At 39.9% G+C, this 15,136-nt stretch overlaps 1 protein-coding gene across 6 annotated transcripts in view; it reads right to left on the bottom strand.

Moving 5' to 3' along the window:
* how (held out wings) overlaps window positions 1-14,240 on the bottom strand; it is a 37,131-nt gene extending 22,891 nt beyond the window's left edge. For all 6 annotated transcript variants that reach the window (NM_001275893.1, NM_079723.4, NM_001170212.2 and 3 more), the window contains exons 1-2: window positions 14,076-14,240; window positions 13,052-13,524 (exon numbers count right to left, since the gene is read on the bottom strand). In NM_001275893.1, coding sequence (NP_001262822.1) covers window positions 13,052-13,367 — 316 coding nt within the window. In that variant the 5' untranslated portion in view covers window positions 13,368-13,524; window positions 14,076-14,240. The remainder of the gene's footprint in view (window positions 1-13,051; window positions 13,525-14,075) is intronic.
* Between the last annotated feature and the right edge of the window lie 896 nt (window positions 14,241-15,136).

Below are 15,136 nucleotides of genomic sequence, written 5' to 3'. Positions count from 1 at the left end.
CGCCAGAGGCAAAGATTTCGAGGAGCAGCCGCATGTGACAACCACCGAGTGGCTAAAGGAAAATGTGTCGAAGTAAAATCCAAGAAAATGCGCCGGGCAAACAATGCGAAATGGCTTTTCACATGTCGCAGACACACAGACCCACTTTGTTCCACATTTTTTTTTTGATGAACTTGCTGCGAGAGTCACGCCAGAATGCCTCATGAATTTACTCATGAGTCTTAAACTTGAAGATGAGTCGAGAATGAGCTGTTGCTTGAATCGAAAGGAAGTGAAATGCTCAATTTGAACTTTCAGTTTTCAGTTTCCGAGACAATGGGCCAAAATGGAAAGTTGTTGGCTCAAGCGAACATACACACATTAGGCGCACAAATACACACATGCTACGCCTCGAACGCCATTTATGTGGGTGGCACAAAGTCATCATCATCATCATCATCATCAGCAGATTACAACGATTTTTCACATGCTCACCGCCGCCCGGGCAACAATGAAAGAAAATATCTGTGCGACCAACTGCGGAGCAGCCTTGCAGCCTGAATGACATTAAGCTTGCAGAGCTGCCACACAATCAGTTAAGAGCATCAAATGGGGGAAATGGGCTGGGCCAGGCCCAAACATTCAGTCACCAATGGCAGACACTTCAACGACATTAAATACGTGTCAAAACAATCGGCAGCAATCAAACAATTAACGAGAAACAAAAGGTTTCGGCTAAAACAACTTCAGGCCCCTTGGCTATTTATGTTTCGTATTGGCAGCTACTTTTGTCGTTTCGGAGTATTCTACTTATATGTGTTGTAATGATTTAGAGTATATACAATGTAAATAGAACCTAATATTACATGGTGGGGCATGCCTAGTTTATTGTCACAACGTTTTTAAAAGGAATATGGTTTAAGAACCTGTCTATTTAGACGCTCCATTGATGTTTTAACAAGTTCCACAACTCGTAAATATATGTATTATAGGTATTCCCAACAATTCCAGCGAAGCTTAGAAATGATTCACTTGGTCCGTTTATTACATCCCACTGAAAACTGCAACTGAAACTGACGGCTACATTGAGTCACGGGGCGAAACAAACAGTTTCACAGCTGTCCGGCTCATTAGATGTGTGTCCGCCGTAATAATCCAGCCACACTGGACCAACTTTAGTTCGTGAGAGCCGAGGGCAAACGTTGGCAATAGCAAAGAAAACAAACAAGTTTGCAAAATTGCTGGCCAAAAGAAAATACATAGCTGGCGAAAAATAAGAAAAGAAAAAAAACAAAAAAACAAGCAAAAGCCGATTTAAATCAAACTGCAAACTGCAAGTTGCAACTTGTCGTTGCCAAAAAACATTGCAAATGTTTGGCATCGCTTGTTTTGCCATCGCTGGCGGTATTGGCTGAGCTGCTGGTGGTGGTGCAGCAGTTGTCACTGGAAGGCATTGAGTCGAGCGAAACAACTAGCCGCTAATCAATCAGTTCCCATGAGCACAATTTCCAGCAAAATGCCCCCACGTAGACGTCGTGGCCCAGTGAAAAGGCCCCAAAAACGAAACAAATAAATATGCAATCAATGCGTAAATTGCCACAAAATAAATGCCAAAGGAAAAGTAGAAATGAGGTCCCCAAACGGCTTTCAGAAAGCCAGGATTTAGACTTTTGTGAACCCAGTTATTTATACTCCACTGTCTGCATTACATATTTTTAAGCTTGCAAGCGGGCTTTGCACCTTTTAATTGTAAATTTAATGGTCGTTTTTTTTGGACGCCTCTTCTAAAAGAAAATTTTTCATTTTCAGCAAACAAATCTTTTATTTTTCCTCTTTTGAGTGGAAACAAATTCTGACCAAATTATGAATACATACGACAAGGGACGAGGGCTCAAAGCATTTGAACCAAAGCAGGAAGCCACACCCTGACCCTGTTCCCAAAGAAATACACCCAAATAATTAATTAAGAGCGGCTTCCTACTAATGGGTTTAGGGTTTGAATTGTGCTCAATAAAGCAGACATCTATTGACAGGCACAAAATGATGCAAAAAAAAAACGAATCGAACAAATTGCTGAATAAAATTGAAGCCTTTAGTGCATAAATTTCATAGCTCAGTTGGTGGGGCAGCGAGAGATGAATGACAATTTACTCATTTGCTTGGTTAGTCACCTACGAAAAAAAAAATAAAAATAAATGAAAAAACGAGCTAATGAAACGGTAGTCGTCGACGACACACGCGCCCATTTTTATAAAGCAATTAACTGTTGCTGATTTTATGGCCCGCGGCTCATAAAAAACTCAGCTCGACCAACAATGATGATATGATATGATGATGGGCTGGCTGTGGGCACCCTTTGATCTACGCTCTGCGCTCGTCGACCGATTGCAATGGCTGCTTAAGCCAATTAAAAGCTAACAATATCTAGTATAGCCAATATGCGATATGTGTACTCAACCAATCAGGTTAGTGGCTTCACCAGCTCACCAACAGCCGACGGCATTTTGTTCTTGTCGTAGGTGGCGATAAGGAAACTCACCTGCAAGTAAACGAAAAGCATATATTTCAGATTAGATAAGATTAACACAATGCAATGGCGCTGATATAGTACAAACAAAATTTGAAAGATGAATTTATGAGCAAGCTTGCGGCATTTATCCTATCTGACGAGTATAGTTGCAGCTATTCATTCAAAATATTTATTTCTAGCTCTTAAACTTATTCTTTAAATCGATATCTCCCGAAAAAAAAACACTTCTATTACCTTGATAATTTGTAAGTATTTCATTGATTCATCGCGAGATGAAGGCATTTCAACTGCTGGATTTAAAAACGCCTAAAAGCGCCTCAATCAGCGGAAGAAAACTCTTGAGAGATTCAACTTTTGTTATTTCCTTGATTCGTGGCCATTATTCTATTTCTAAGCATATTTATAGGATGCCCCACACTCTGAAAGTTGCTGCTTTTCTTTGGGAGCTGCCATCGCTTCTGGCTTGTTTATTTCTGGAGTAGCCGAATGACTTTTCCGGACTACGTGTGTGGAGCATAAACAAGAAGATGATGATTCCGGGGGCCGGAGACGACCACAGAGTTCACGACCTCTTGTATTATAAATTTACAACAAATTGCCTTCGTCTTGTTTGAGTTTAGCGATTGCATTGGGGACTTTGCTTGATTAATTTTCGTTATACAAAATACACAATAAATTCGTACGGTCAGTTTCGAAAGCCTGTGTAAACACACAGATTTTCTCCAAGGAAATATAAAAACGGCTGCGTTCCATCAAATTCTCGTTATCCCTTATAGCGTGTTTTTATTACAAATTGTATATGTATGGAATTATGCGAGCGCAATGTACATTTATAAATATATGTATATATATTTTTTTTTTTTTGTTTTGAAAACTCACAGCTTGTGTTCTGGCGGAAATTGAGAATAATTATTTTTCCGAATAGAAACTGTGAAATGTTTTCGGTTGGTCCATAAACTTTGGCTATTGGAAAATTATTTGTAGCCAATGGCATTTGGAGAAAGTTGCAGTTATGCGCCGTATTTGGATCTGGCAACTTATGGATGCTTATGTCATGCTTATAATATTTTCCCCTCATCCATAATAAGCTGGCAGACATTTGGTGCGGCCTAAATTTAATAGATCGAATGAAAGAGATGCGTAAGTCGCGTCTCATAATCAATATATCGCCCATACGCCGTGTGTAACGGCATCAGGCATCAAGGTGAAAACCTCTTTCACTCTGACAACAGCACTTGATCACCACCTACCTACCTAACTACCCGAAAACAAAATAGAAATGATATATTATGTACTCAATAGCCACCAACACGTAATTGTGTGTGTATGTAGCGTAATGTGCTTGACCAACATTGAAGTGTGGCCAACAACCAACAACCAACAACTCGTTTTGAAACAAAAGCCAAAGTTGCCGCCTTTTCTTTTTGCCAGCCCGACGTTGTGTTGCCTTGAATGGGATTTATTATAATAATAAATGTCTTTTAAGTACACACACGCACATGTAGGTGGGTAGTCTTAGCCACTTTGTATACGGAATTTGCCTAAGTGTGCGTGTGCAACTTGTTCTTAACACCTTTGCGTCTCCTTTCCTTGTTCTTTCTGGCTTTTTCCGCCCACGTTTATGGTTTATTTTTAGTCTGGCCTCTCTCCCTTCCCTTTTCATTTCTTTTCTTTTCTTTAAATTTATATTTATTTTCATTCGACCGCCTGTCTCCGCCTCAAGTGTCGCTTTGTGTGACAAACTATTTATCTGTGGGCTTCGAAATGTGCGTGGAAAAACCGGAAAAGCCTACGTAAAGCTATGAAAATGCAAGTGCACTCGACGTTCTCCTGAAGTCGAAGTCAAATACACGTGCATATTTAGACATGGTCCATATGCCAATGACATTTAGCTGTTTTCCAGCCGTTGATAAGCTATGAGTCGTCCTTGGCCAGTTGGAGAAAAAAAGAGGAGGATGGAGTGGAAGTTGTCAGTGTGGGCAGTTGGGTTTATGAAAGTGAAGCTTGGGCAGAGAACTCAGGGCCACATGTGCTCCTAAAAAGTGTCGTAAATAAATTAATGAAGACTCTACATATTACATATTAAGTAAGACTTAAACGAAATATAATTAAATAAATAAGTAAATTATAGCGTATACGTAAATTAAAGTAATTAATTATTGGCATCAACTATTAAACGCATTTTATTATACACAAATGCACAAATAACACTTATAATTCAGAGCCCGCATTTAAGCATTTTAAATCCGCCCCAATAAGGAAACTTGTCAATTTACATAACTGCCTGAAAAAAAAAACACCCTTTAATTTGAATCTCTTGCATACAATTAATTTGAGTTCAGCCACTGCGATTCTCCTCAATCGCAGCTGAAACAGAGTTCCTTGAATAACAACAAATTAAAAAAAAAAATGTGACTTCATTGAGGAGCTGGGCAATTAATTCATACGCCTACAGCAGCCAAATGATTGACATGAGCAACGCTTGGGCGTCCATATAAAATGGCTTTTAACCCAAATACGCAGATACAAACAATACGTGGCTGGCTAACTCAGCACGACATTAAACATTTATGGCATATCAAAAACCAAAGCCAAAGAAACTGCCAAAAATGAAAATCACTCAGCCAGAGGAAAGACACGCAAAGTCACAAAAAGACAAAAATGAAAAGGAAAAATAAAAACCAAAAAAAAAAAAATTGAAAGCAAATGCAACGACATTTCCTCCCCCGCAGGTTGATTTGATTTGCACAGCTGAAGGCAATTGCAAGAAAAAGGGACTTACTTAGCACATTTTATGTTTTATTGTTGTCATATTCACAAACCTTTCACTCGAAACTTTTCGATGGGACAAAATTGCAATGATTTTGTCAAGTGAAATTCGGTAAAACAGCGCAAAACTAAAACGGCTGTTAAAAATTCCATCAGATACATATGCACACATACAGATACAAGCAGCTATAGATACAAATACATCCGACAGGTAAACACAACAAAGGACGCGACAACGACGAAATGACTTTGGCTCACAAGATCCATTCATGATGCAAACAGCAAACACGCGTTCTTGTAGCATTTCCCAATTGCACTCAGCGCGTTGAAAAAGTAACGAAATTGAGATACAAAGATACATAGATTGAGGACACTTGAGCTACGAGTGTTACAGCTACTTTTTAGCAGCAAAAAAATGTTTGAAAAACCAAATGGCATACGTTGCATTGACTGACAAATACTCTTTATTTGAAAGCCAATGATTATAATTGCAGTATTGCTTTATTTTATATTGCAATTGGGAAATACATGTTCGTATTTCTCAACGGTATTTGTATCTTGATCTAATGCTTACAATTTCCTCTTCCCCTCTTTTTTATGTTCCCCCTCTTATTTTTTAGCATTACGCTGCTGTTAATTGTCTCGAATCAATGATGCTGCTCATGGCTGTGAATAAATCGAGAGATAAGAAACAAACTACAACTACTCGGCCAGAGTATCTTTACCTCAATCTGTATCCGTAGCAGCTTTTGTGTTTTTGTCTATGCTCACACGTTGTCGCTGTTTTTGGCTCAAAGTTTGTTTTGTTTTCCCACATATGACGCATTTTTTGGGTCGTTGTTCGTGTTCAAATGTGTGCTGGTATGATTTCGTTTTAATGTTTTGTCATAGTTTTGAATAGCAGAGCACACGCCCCAAAAGACCCAAAAAGTCAGAAAAAGGCGTTTGTCGCCCAGTCTGTTGACAATTTGACTTTTGTTTTAATTTTCTCTTGTGCGGTTGTCAAGTGAATGCCTCATTATCTTAATTCCCCACTTAGAGGTTTTATTTGCACTATATTAAGATTGAGAGGTCGTTGTGGCTGTCTTCATGGGTGTGGAACTATTTTTCGTTTATGAAATCAGTAATAACTTTTGTAGTTAAAGAGAACGGAATGTTTGCTGACCGTTCGTTATTTTCAATGTCAGAGCCAAAACGATTTTTAATGTATTTTCCCTACGATCCTCTAGCATCCCGGAAAATGTTTTTGCTGCATTTCCAGGGTGGAATTTTGCTCGCTGCCCGCATTTCACACGCCAAATGGAGTTGATGTCTGGGGGATTTTTGAAAGCAATTGAAAAATTAAATTGATTACCGATATAAATCGAATGGCAAATGCACATCGGTACAATAAAAATGATTCACTTGCGGCCGCTTCAAGTGGCATCCATCGGATGCCCATATAAGTATCTTCATATGTCGAGGAGTTGCAAGTTCGGGTTGAGAATCCCAGATACAGGCGACCGACCATATGGCACTGAGAGTCAAAAAGGCAACTTCAAAGGCATCACATCCACAATGTTGCCTCTTTGTATCTCTGGCTCAAGTGTCCCTCCCCCTTGGGGCCCCCACCATTGTTTTTCCCTGCCTGCGCGTTTGTTATCAAATTGTTCAATTTGTACAGCTCGTCGGCTGCCTGCCTGGTGGCATATTAAAGCAATTGTCTAATGCCACATGGCTGCCGCTGCTGGTAGTCGCGTGCCTCATCACGAGGGAGGCAGGAGGTGGTGCACAGAGGAAAATAAGTGGGAAGCACCAAATTCATAGATATATTTCAAACAATCTGTAAAGCCAGCTGAATGGGATACATTTTAAATAAGATTCTATGACTTTTTTCTTAATATTATGCCCACAATTTAGTTATTTACAAATTTGTCTATCAGATACTTGGTGTTTCTTCCAGTGCCACGAATGGGGAGTAGGAGGTTGGCTAAGCAATGGGGCGCCATGCTGAAAGTTCCATGTGTTTTTTTGCTGCGTGTGGGGAAGAAACCCGAGCATGTGAAAAATATTTTAATTACGCGCTTCTTTGTTTCCTCCATTAAATTTTTTAGCTTTTTTTGAGTTGGCTATTTTTGTCAAAAGTAATTCGTTTTGCCACAATAGCAACACCGAACATTTGATGCAGCCTGGCTATCAAATAACTTGGGCAAATGACGTAATCACCGGGTTTGAGTGTGTGGGCGAGAGCTCGCTTAAAAGAACAGATATACATACATACATATACATACAATGAAACAAGGGGTTTCCAAAGAAAACGCTAATTGAAGGCTGAGTGTGTATTTTGCTACTGCCTGGCAAGTTGTGCAGCTGCCAGACGAAAACTCATGAGTATTACGGTTAGAAATTGATACGATTTTAATTTAAGCCGCCACAAAAAAATGGCCAATCAATTGCGCCATTAAAAAAATGATAAGAATATGTACATTTCAACTAATTCTACTACTACCATTATTAGATAATAAGATTGCAGCCCCATTTCCATATTAAATTCGATCAGCCGCATCGAAAACTGCGTCAACCCCACAAACTTTCGCCAACGATCAATGCCCTTTTGATGCAATCTACTAACTGTTTAGCTTGATGTCGATGGCTTAAATTGCTTCATTTTTTTAGCCATGGTCAACTTCCGTGCAAACGCATCGTTGCATTTTCGACCAACAGCCAATCACAAATCAAAACAAAGCAAACAGCGATCGATGGTCATGACAAAAGATTTTAATTGAATTTGAAAACGCAATGAGACGTGTATGGGCAGAGGCTCGAATCGAATCGAATCGAATCGGGTTGGATTGGATTGGATCGTAGGGAATCGCACGGAATCGTTTGGGGTCGATTCGCTATTGTGCGGGCGGTAAGGAGGGGAGCGGGCAAAACGTGGAGGGTTACGCGTTCCGCATAACAATTGTCAACAAATTTATGAGCACGTCAGTTAGGGAACCTCATACCCAAAACCCGAAAGCCGTGCCTATGAAAATACTAAATTAAAATGCTCATGGCAGCTTGCGGCTATTACTGATGCACCGAAAAAAAAATCGTTTCATTTCATAAGAACTTGTGAGTACGAGTATATACATGAAACTTGTATTAATTTAATAATAATCTATCTATAGGATGTTTCCTATCATAATTTTAAGGTTTTTTAAATGGTTATTGGTTCTTTGCAAGATAAACCAAACGTATCGATCGCAACGCTGACTAATGAATGGAACGGCTCAAATGTATCTTTTTAAAGCAAGGATGGGCCAGCCAATCATTTCCAATCATTTGTTTGCCTTTCAGCTCCAATGTGTTTGCATTCAACTCGGATCCGAAGACCAGCAGCCGCATTAATGTCAACAAGATACTTCAGTTTCCGATTTTAATGACTCTACCAATCGGCAGGTCAGGCCTTCAAAATTAAAATTTTTGGTCAGAAGAAAACCAACGCCCTAAACGGTGAAAATCCAACGAAACAAAATTCCAACAGCTATGGTGGCAGGCGAAAACCCATTTTCCAATAATCTAAATTTAGATGAAATGAAACACATTTCAAATTTTCATGAAAAATGTCGGACGAAGTGAAAGAGAAAAAATTCTGTATCCGACAAATGCCGAGAAACACATTCGGCCAACTATATATACACGTTTCTGTGCCTATATATATTTATATATGTATGTATATATAGATACATAGATCGGCCATATAAACATTCACGTTGCGGGTGTACGTAATTTGATTTTGGTCGACGGCTCTTTTCTGGCTTTTATCTCTCAGGTTGCTCGCTGCACATGATACAAACTTGGATGCGTATCTGACAGATGTATGTGGATATACACCTTGGGTTGCAGTAACAGCGAGCACAATTTCTATAATTATAACGCCCAGGTGTCGGCCCCACCGAATTCGAAAACAAAAACTAGAAATTTATCATATCTAAGGGGCTTTAGATGACTGCTTGCTGTCCTCTGCCCAGGTAAACAAACGTCATGCGGAAGATGTGATATCTGCTAGACAAAACTGATATCTCCGAGTGCGATATAGTACGTGCAGTTATGCTTGGTCGCCGGTAATCCGAGATCCGAGATCGTAGAGCTTTTGCTCGGGCCTCTTGACGTCTTGTCGTCATTTTTTTTTTTGTATTCACACAGTCTAGGCACACTTCAACTGTGCAAAATGCGACGACTATGAATAGCGGAGAGCCGAAAGCAGCAGATACAGATACGGCTGAGATACAGATACAGATTCGGGCGAAGAAACGTGCTCCAGCGGCGTGTGTCATAGAGCTATAGCTACATATCTAACAGATACAATGCGAGTGACTGCCTCTGCTGGCGGCCAAAAGTTATTCTTCTTTTTGTTTCGTTTGGGGCGTGAGTCAGATCCAAAAAGCAAATAAAACACACTCGTCAAAATAACAACAAAAATTTATGTCAGCAGTGCCAAAAGCGTTGAACGAATGAAGACGATAAAAAAGGCGGCAAATAAACAGAAGGCATACTATGCTTAAATACATATATAAATGTACAGTGTGTTTCGGCAGTTTAGAAATATCAATTGATTTTAGTTCAAAGAGCAGACAAGAAATTAATTAAAACTATTTTGAGAGCCAAACATAATCATTCAAGCGGAATATGTTTAAGTATTTCGAACTTTTAGGTAATTTACAACCAGTATAATAAATTTAGAAAAAGAAAACTTTTTTAGTTTTTAAATATTTTAGCTCGCTGTACTCCAACTGCAGTGCTTTACAGCTGTGAAACGCACAGTAAATACGCAGATATTTCCACACAGACAGCCATTCAAATGTAATCGCAGGCTGTGCATTTCAAGTGAACGGGCGAGCGCCCAACAGGTAGCCAACTGATGATTGCGAGCAGAACGCCACGTCCAAAACCCCAAGCAAACTTAGCTGCACACTCGCAATAATAAAAACAATATATACAAATAAAAACAAAAAAAAAAAAAAAAAAAAAACAGCAACCGCAACCTCAAAAAGCGGCTATTGCTTTTGTTAGTGTTGCTTGAGGTAAGGCAGGAACCTAATTAGATCTCTCGCAATATCTCTGACAGACACAAAGTGTATGCAGGTAAATTTCAGAAATATTTTAAGCTACTTAACATTTTTTTCAGTTTGTAACAAACACATCAAAAGTCAACATATTGTATATGTGTTCTCAGAATGATTAAAGTAAAATTATAATAAAATGGCAATTTGATAGGCGAATGTTTTCGAATTCCACGCATGGATCAAATAAAGTTAAGTACATACGTATTAAAATCAAAGATGACATTGATTTAAGCAGTTCGTAATACGTTCGAATTTGGGATTTCATCAAAAGCAAACTCATGAAAGCCAAGGGAAATAGGTTAAAAGAATCAACGAAATGACATATAAAATTCCAGTCGTGGCAGTACGGATAATAAATTTGGCACCCTCTGGGAAAAGGGCAAAACATAAAAAATGTTGGAGTTGCCCAAATAACCCCATGTGAATGTGGGGTTGGGGTTTGGATTTGGCCCGCATGTCAAGCTAACGAAAACAAAAACACAGCCCAGCGACGACAGCAATTGAAAAGAGAAAGTTGCAAAAAGAGAAAAAAAAAAACAAAAACTTCTAGCAAGTTGAAAAGTTGAAAGCCGTTAGCGGTCGGTCCAAGTTAGCGCAGTCGAATACGGTCAGTATTCGTAAATAGTGAACGCCACTCGGGTTCCCAGGTCCCAAATCTCAAATCCCAAATCCAGTCCGACACCCTCCCACTAAGCTGATAAGCCAACGAGGTGGGTTTGAAATCTGTATTTTGTTTTGCGTATTTTTTCAGCTCTTTGGATTTTGTAGTCTGGTGGAACGAGTTTTACAAATTGTCAACGCTTTGCTTTTAGCAAATACAATTTGTAGACAGGCAAACTAGTTTGCAGTTATGCCGAGACGAAACCAAAACAAGAATATAAGCTTTTGGGCGAGTTTTCCGACAGTGCGATACCTCCTGGTACCTGGTAATCAATAATCTGATTGGTCTAGATAAGACCACCGACTTCTTGGATATTTTCCAAATGAAGAGAGAAATCAAGATCTTGCATCTTATTATACAGACCATTTGCTATCACATTTCAAGTTTAATTGCAATAATTAAATGTAATTTAAATTGTAGTAGCAATTATAAACAAATTGATTAAGCAATATGGTAAAAAAAAACGTATATTAAAGTAATCCAAACATACGCTGTACATAATAAGTGTACTCTGGCCATCTAGCGGTACCTTGCAATCCGCAAATACCGCACCAGTATCTGAATCTGTGTATCTGTGCAACATAATTTTGTCATTACGAGGCGACACACACCCTCTTGGCCGGCCTGCATATGGGCAACAGATGTTGGGCAAATACAGAAACGAGAGCTCCGATATGCCAGATACAAGATACAAGATGCGACCAGGTAGTGCCACGCCCCTGCCCCTATACCGCCCCTATCCCGCCCCGAAAGTTGACTTTTGTTGGCTTGCCTTTAAGAGTTTTTGCTTCGTTGCCGTATATTTATTCATATTTTCTTTTTTTTTGATTTTTTTGGTTTTCGAGGCAAAGCGTGGGCAGTTGAGGTACATTTTTCCTCTTTCAGATAAGTTTGCTACACGTTCAGTGCACAGAGCAAAGCAGATCATTAAATGGATCCAATAATATTCCAGATTCGAAAATTTTAAAACTTTTAGCATATGTATAAATTCATACATGCTTGTGAATAAAATGATCTCTTATCACATAATACCACACCACATTAATGTTTCTATCTTTGTTGGGGGTTCCCCCCCTGGGGTTTCGCATCTCCTTCTGCGTCTCTCAAAATCCAAGCCTCCCTCCTTTTTGGTTTACGAATGGCCGAGTCAACAAAGAATTCATAATGAGAACAACAAAGGCTGCACTGGCAGTCAAGTGTGGAGCCAAGAATACAAAAGGAGAGAGCCCGGAGAGAGGTGTAAGTAGTGTGCGCTCCGCGAAGAGGCGCACAAAAAGGAAGTAACTAAAAATAACAAACATCTCGTTTCGGTTTGTAAGGTGGAATGAACTCAGAACCCGCGATGGAGAAGATGCCGAAAAGGAGACGCCGAGGAGACAAACCAGACACCCAGAGATCCATGCCCCAAAACTGATTGAACTACAGTGATCACTTGGTTAGAGGCACCCTAATCATTAACACGCCTGGCACACACGATTGAAAATGAAGTCACCACTTTAAAATAACATATATACTCATTTAAACTCTCCCATTTACCCAAATGTGTTCTAAATACCTACAGTCTCTGTAATACATGTTTACAATAAATCCCGCCAGATTCTCGGAATTAAAGTGCTTTGCAAATATTTTTTGAACAATTAAAAAAGATATAAACCAAACTGTAATGGCATCGATTTGTATACTACAATAGTTTAATGTTCTTTTCATGAATTTTTGGAATACAAACACAAAGTTCTAATACATTCTAGAGTTAAATATCTGAACATTATAACAAGAATATCCAAATTTCTTCTTTCACCACATTTCATCACATTTATTATATATAACAATTTCCTAATGGTACTGTAAAGTGTTTGATGAATAAAAGGATATTATCACAATAACAAACAGTAACTGGGTTTATCGTTTGATTCAGAAAAGGCTAGCTAGTGATCGTTATCCTTCCGCTGAGTCTTGGATCCGGGATTAGGATGATGCTGTGACTTGGAGGGATCTCACTCGGTTTGAGTTTTAGCGACTTACCTTCGTCCAGCAGGCGTTCGACGTGGGTGAAGACGTTGGGGAAGGCGGCCAGTTGCTTGCGGTCCTTGAGCAACTGGGCCAGATAGTCGGCGATGCTCTGTGTGCTCTGCTGCTGCTGCTGTGGGGTCAAGTGCTGCGGGGTCATGGGGACCACCACCTGCGGCGCCTGTTGCTGCTGCTGTGCCTGAGCCTGAGCCTGGGCTTGGGCTTGAGCCTGCTGCTGTTGCGCGACCGCAACAACTGCTGCGGCTGCCTGTTGCTGCAAGTGCTGCTGCAGTTGCTGTTGCACAACGGCTTTGCTCTCACAGACACTCATTTTGTTGCGTGCGTGTGTGATGTGTGGGTTTTTGGGAACTTTTTGTTTTGTTCTCGACGAGATTCTGGTTTTCAACTTTCAACTTTCCTTGGGTCTCTGCTTTCTTTACTTGGTGCACACTTCTTTTTTATTTGTTTTTGCTACTTTTAACACGTTACTGTGGGAGTTGGGAAATTCATTAAGTTTCGTACGCGAGCGATATTAAAAACGGAAAACGAAATGAAAACAACTCCGCCCAAAAGTATTTTTTCCGATCGGCAGCAACAACAATGCAGGGCGAGAGATACTGAGAGAGCGAGAGAGCGCAGCAAGTCGAAAGCGAAGGCAGAAAATTCCTCGGCGATCGCTCACTCACACACGGACAATAAACAGTAAAACTGTATATGCGACGGAGATGAATGAAAGCAGAATGTCAAAATAGCTGCCTCTCTCTCTCACCCTCGCTCATTTGGCTGCTGCAACAGCAAGTACAACAAAAAAGTATTTAAATAAATTTTATATTCAAATTTCTACGTTTTGAAGATACAAAGGTATAAATTCCTTTGCCTGGAGATGTACCGAGTGCACAAGGCCACTTAACCGATTTAAAAATGCAAGAAAACTCGCAGAAATATGCACAGTTGCTGATTATGTATTTGTTGTTGCTACTGGATGGCTTTGGATTTTATTCATTTCGTTTTGTTTGGAAAGTATTTTTTTTAAACACACTTTTCTTCTCTGAGGACTCCTATCCTTTGTTTATTTGATATATGTGTATATGGATTTTATTCGAGTCGGGGAATAGCGAACGGATCTCGGGACTTTACTGAACGATTCCTCCTAATTTTCCTACCACTGAACCGTGCGCAAAGAAAGAGAAAAAGAAACTGAATGCGAAGCGAAGAGCACAAAACGTTGTAAGTGTGAGATCATGCCAGTTCGATCGTGGGGTGGTGGTTTCAATGTGCTCTCGTTTCTCTGCTCTCTCGCCCAGTGACGTCACAAAGTGCGATTGCTTTTAATAAATATTTAAAAGCCAATATTTGGTTATATATTTGGGGGTATTTTTGATCTAAATTAACTAATTTCTAATATATCAGTGCTTTTAACTACTCGGTGACGTTTAGTCAATATTTGCATAACCATTTCCATAAAAAATACGCCAATACCCATCTTGTGACGTCAGTTTCTCTCTGACTTGGCTCTCTCGCACCCTACTGCCAGCATGCGAGATCACCCATCAGCGTTGCCACTCCGCACAAACAGAGTTGCGCAGCTGGTTAACATATTACACATATTTTAGCCAAAAGTGCGAGTATAAAAGTTAATAAATGGCCAAATAAGTTAATAGCAACTAAATACAAAGGTGGGCCATTAATATTCTTCCAAATGGAGGCTAGTTAATGCATTAATTGACTAACAACATTCAGCGTTGCCACCTGGTAGCTGGGTGGGCCACAATTTGGCGCGTTGGCGTTGATTTTGAATTAATTAAGACACTGCGCTGTGGAGGCATTAATTGCGCACGGAAATTGCTGGCAGATTAGAACCAAGCGGCATTTTGTTTCGCCGGACATATGCGGGGGCTGGCATCTGGGCCCCAAGTCCAAAACACCATGCAAATGAGCCCCCGAACTCGTACTGGCCAAATGTTGGTGTTAACTTGGTTAACTCTGCTGCAAAACGCGAAATGTATGTGGGAAAATTGGCATTCGCGAGCGTTTCGATGGACGCACCATATAAGCGACCCTAGGCCGGCGACAACTTTTACTTTCCATCGCGAAAGACAT

The sequence above is a fragment of the Drosophila melanogaster genome, chromosome 3R (genome assembly GCF_000001215.4).
Source record: "Drosophila melanogaster chromosome 3R".
NCBI classification, from domain to species: domain Eukaryota; kingdom Metazoa; phylum Arthropoda; class Insecta; order Diptera; family Drosophilidae; genus Drosophila; species Drosophila melanogaster.
Note: the sequence above shows the minus strand (reverse complement) of the source record. Positions and strands in the feature narration are given on the sequence as shown.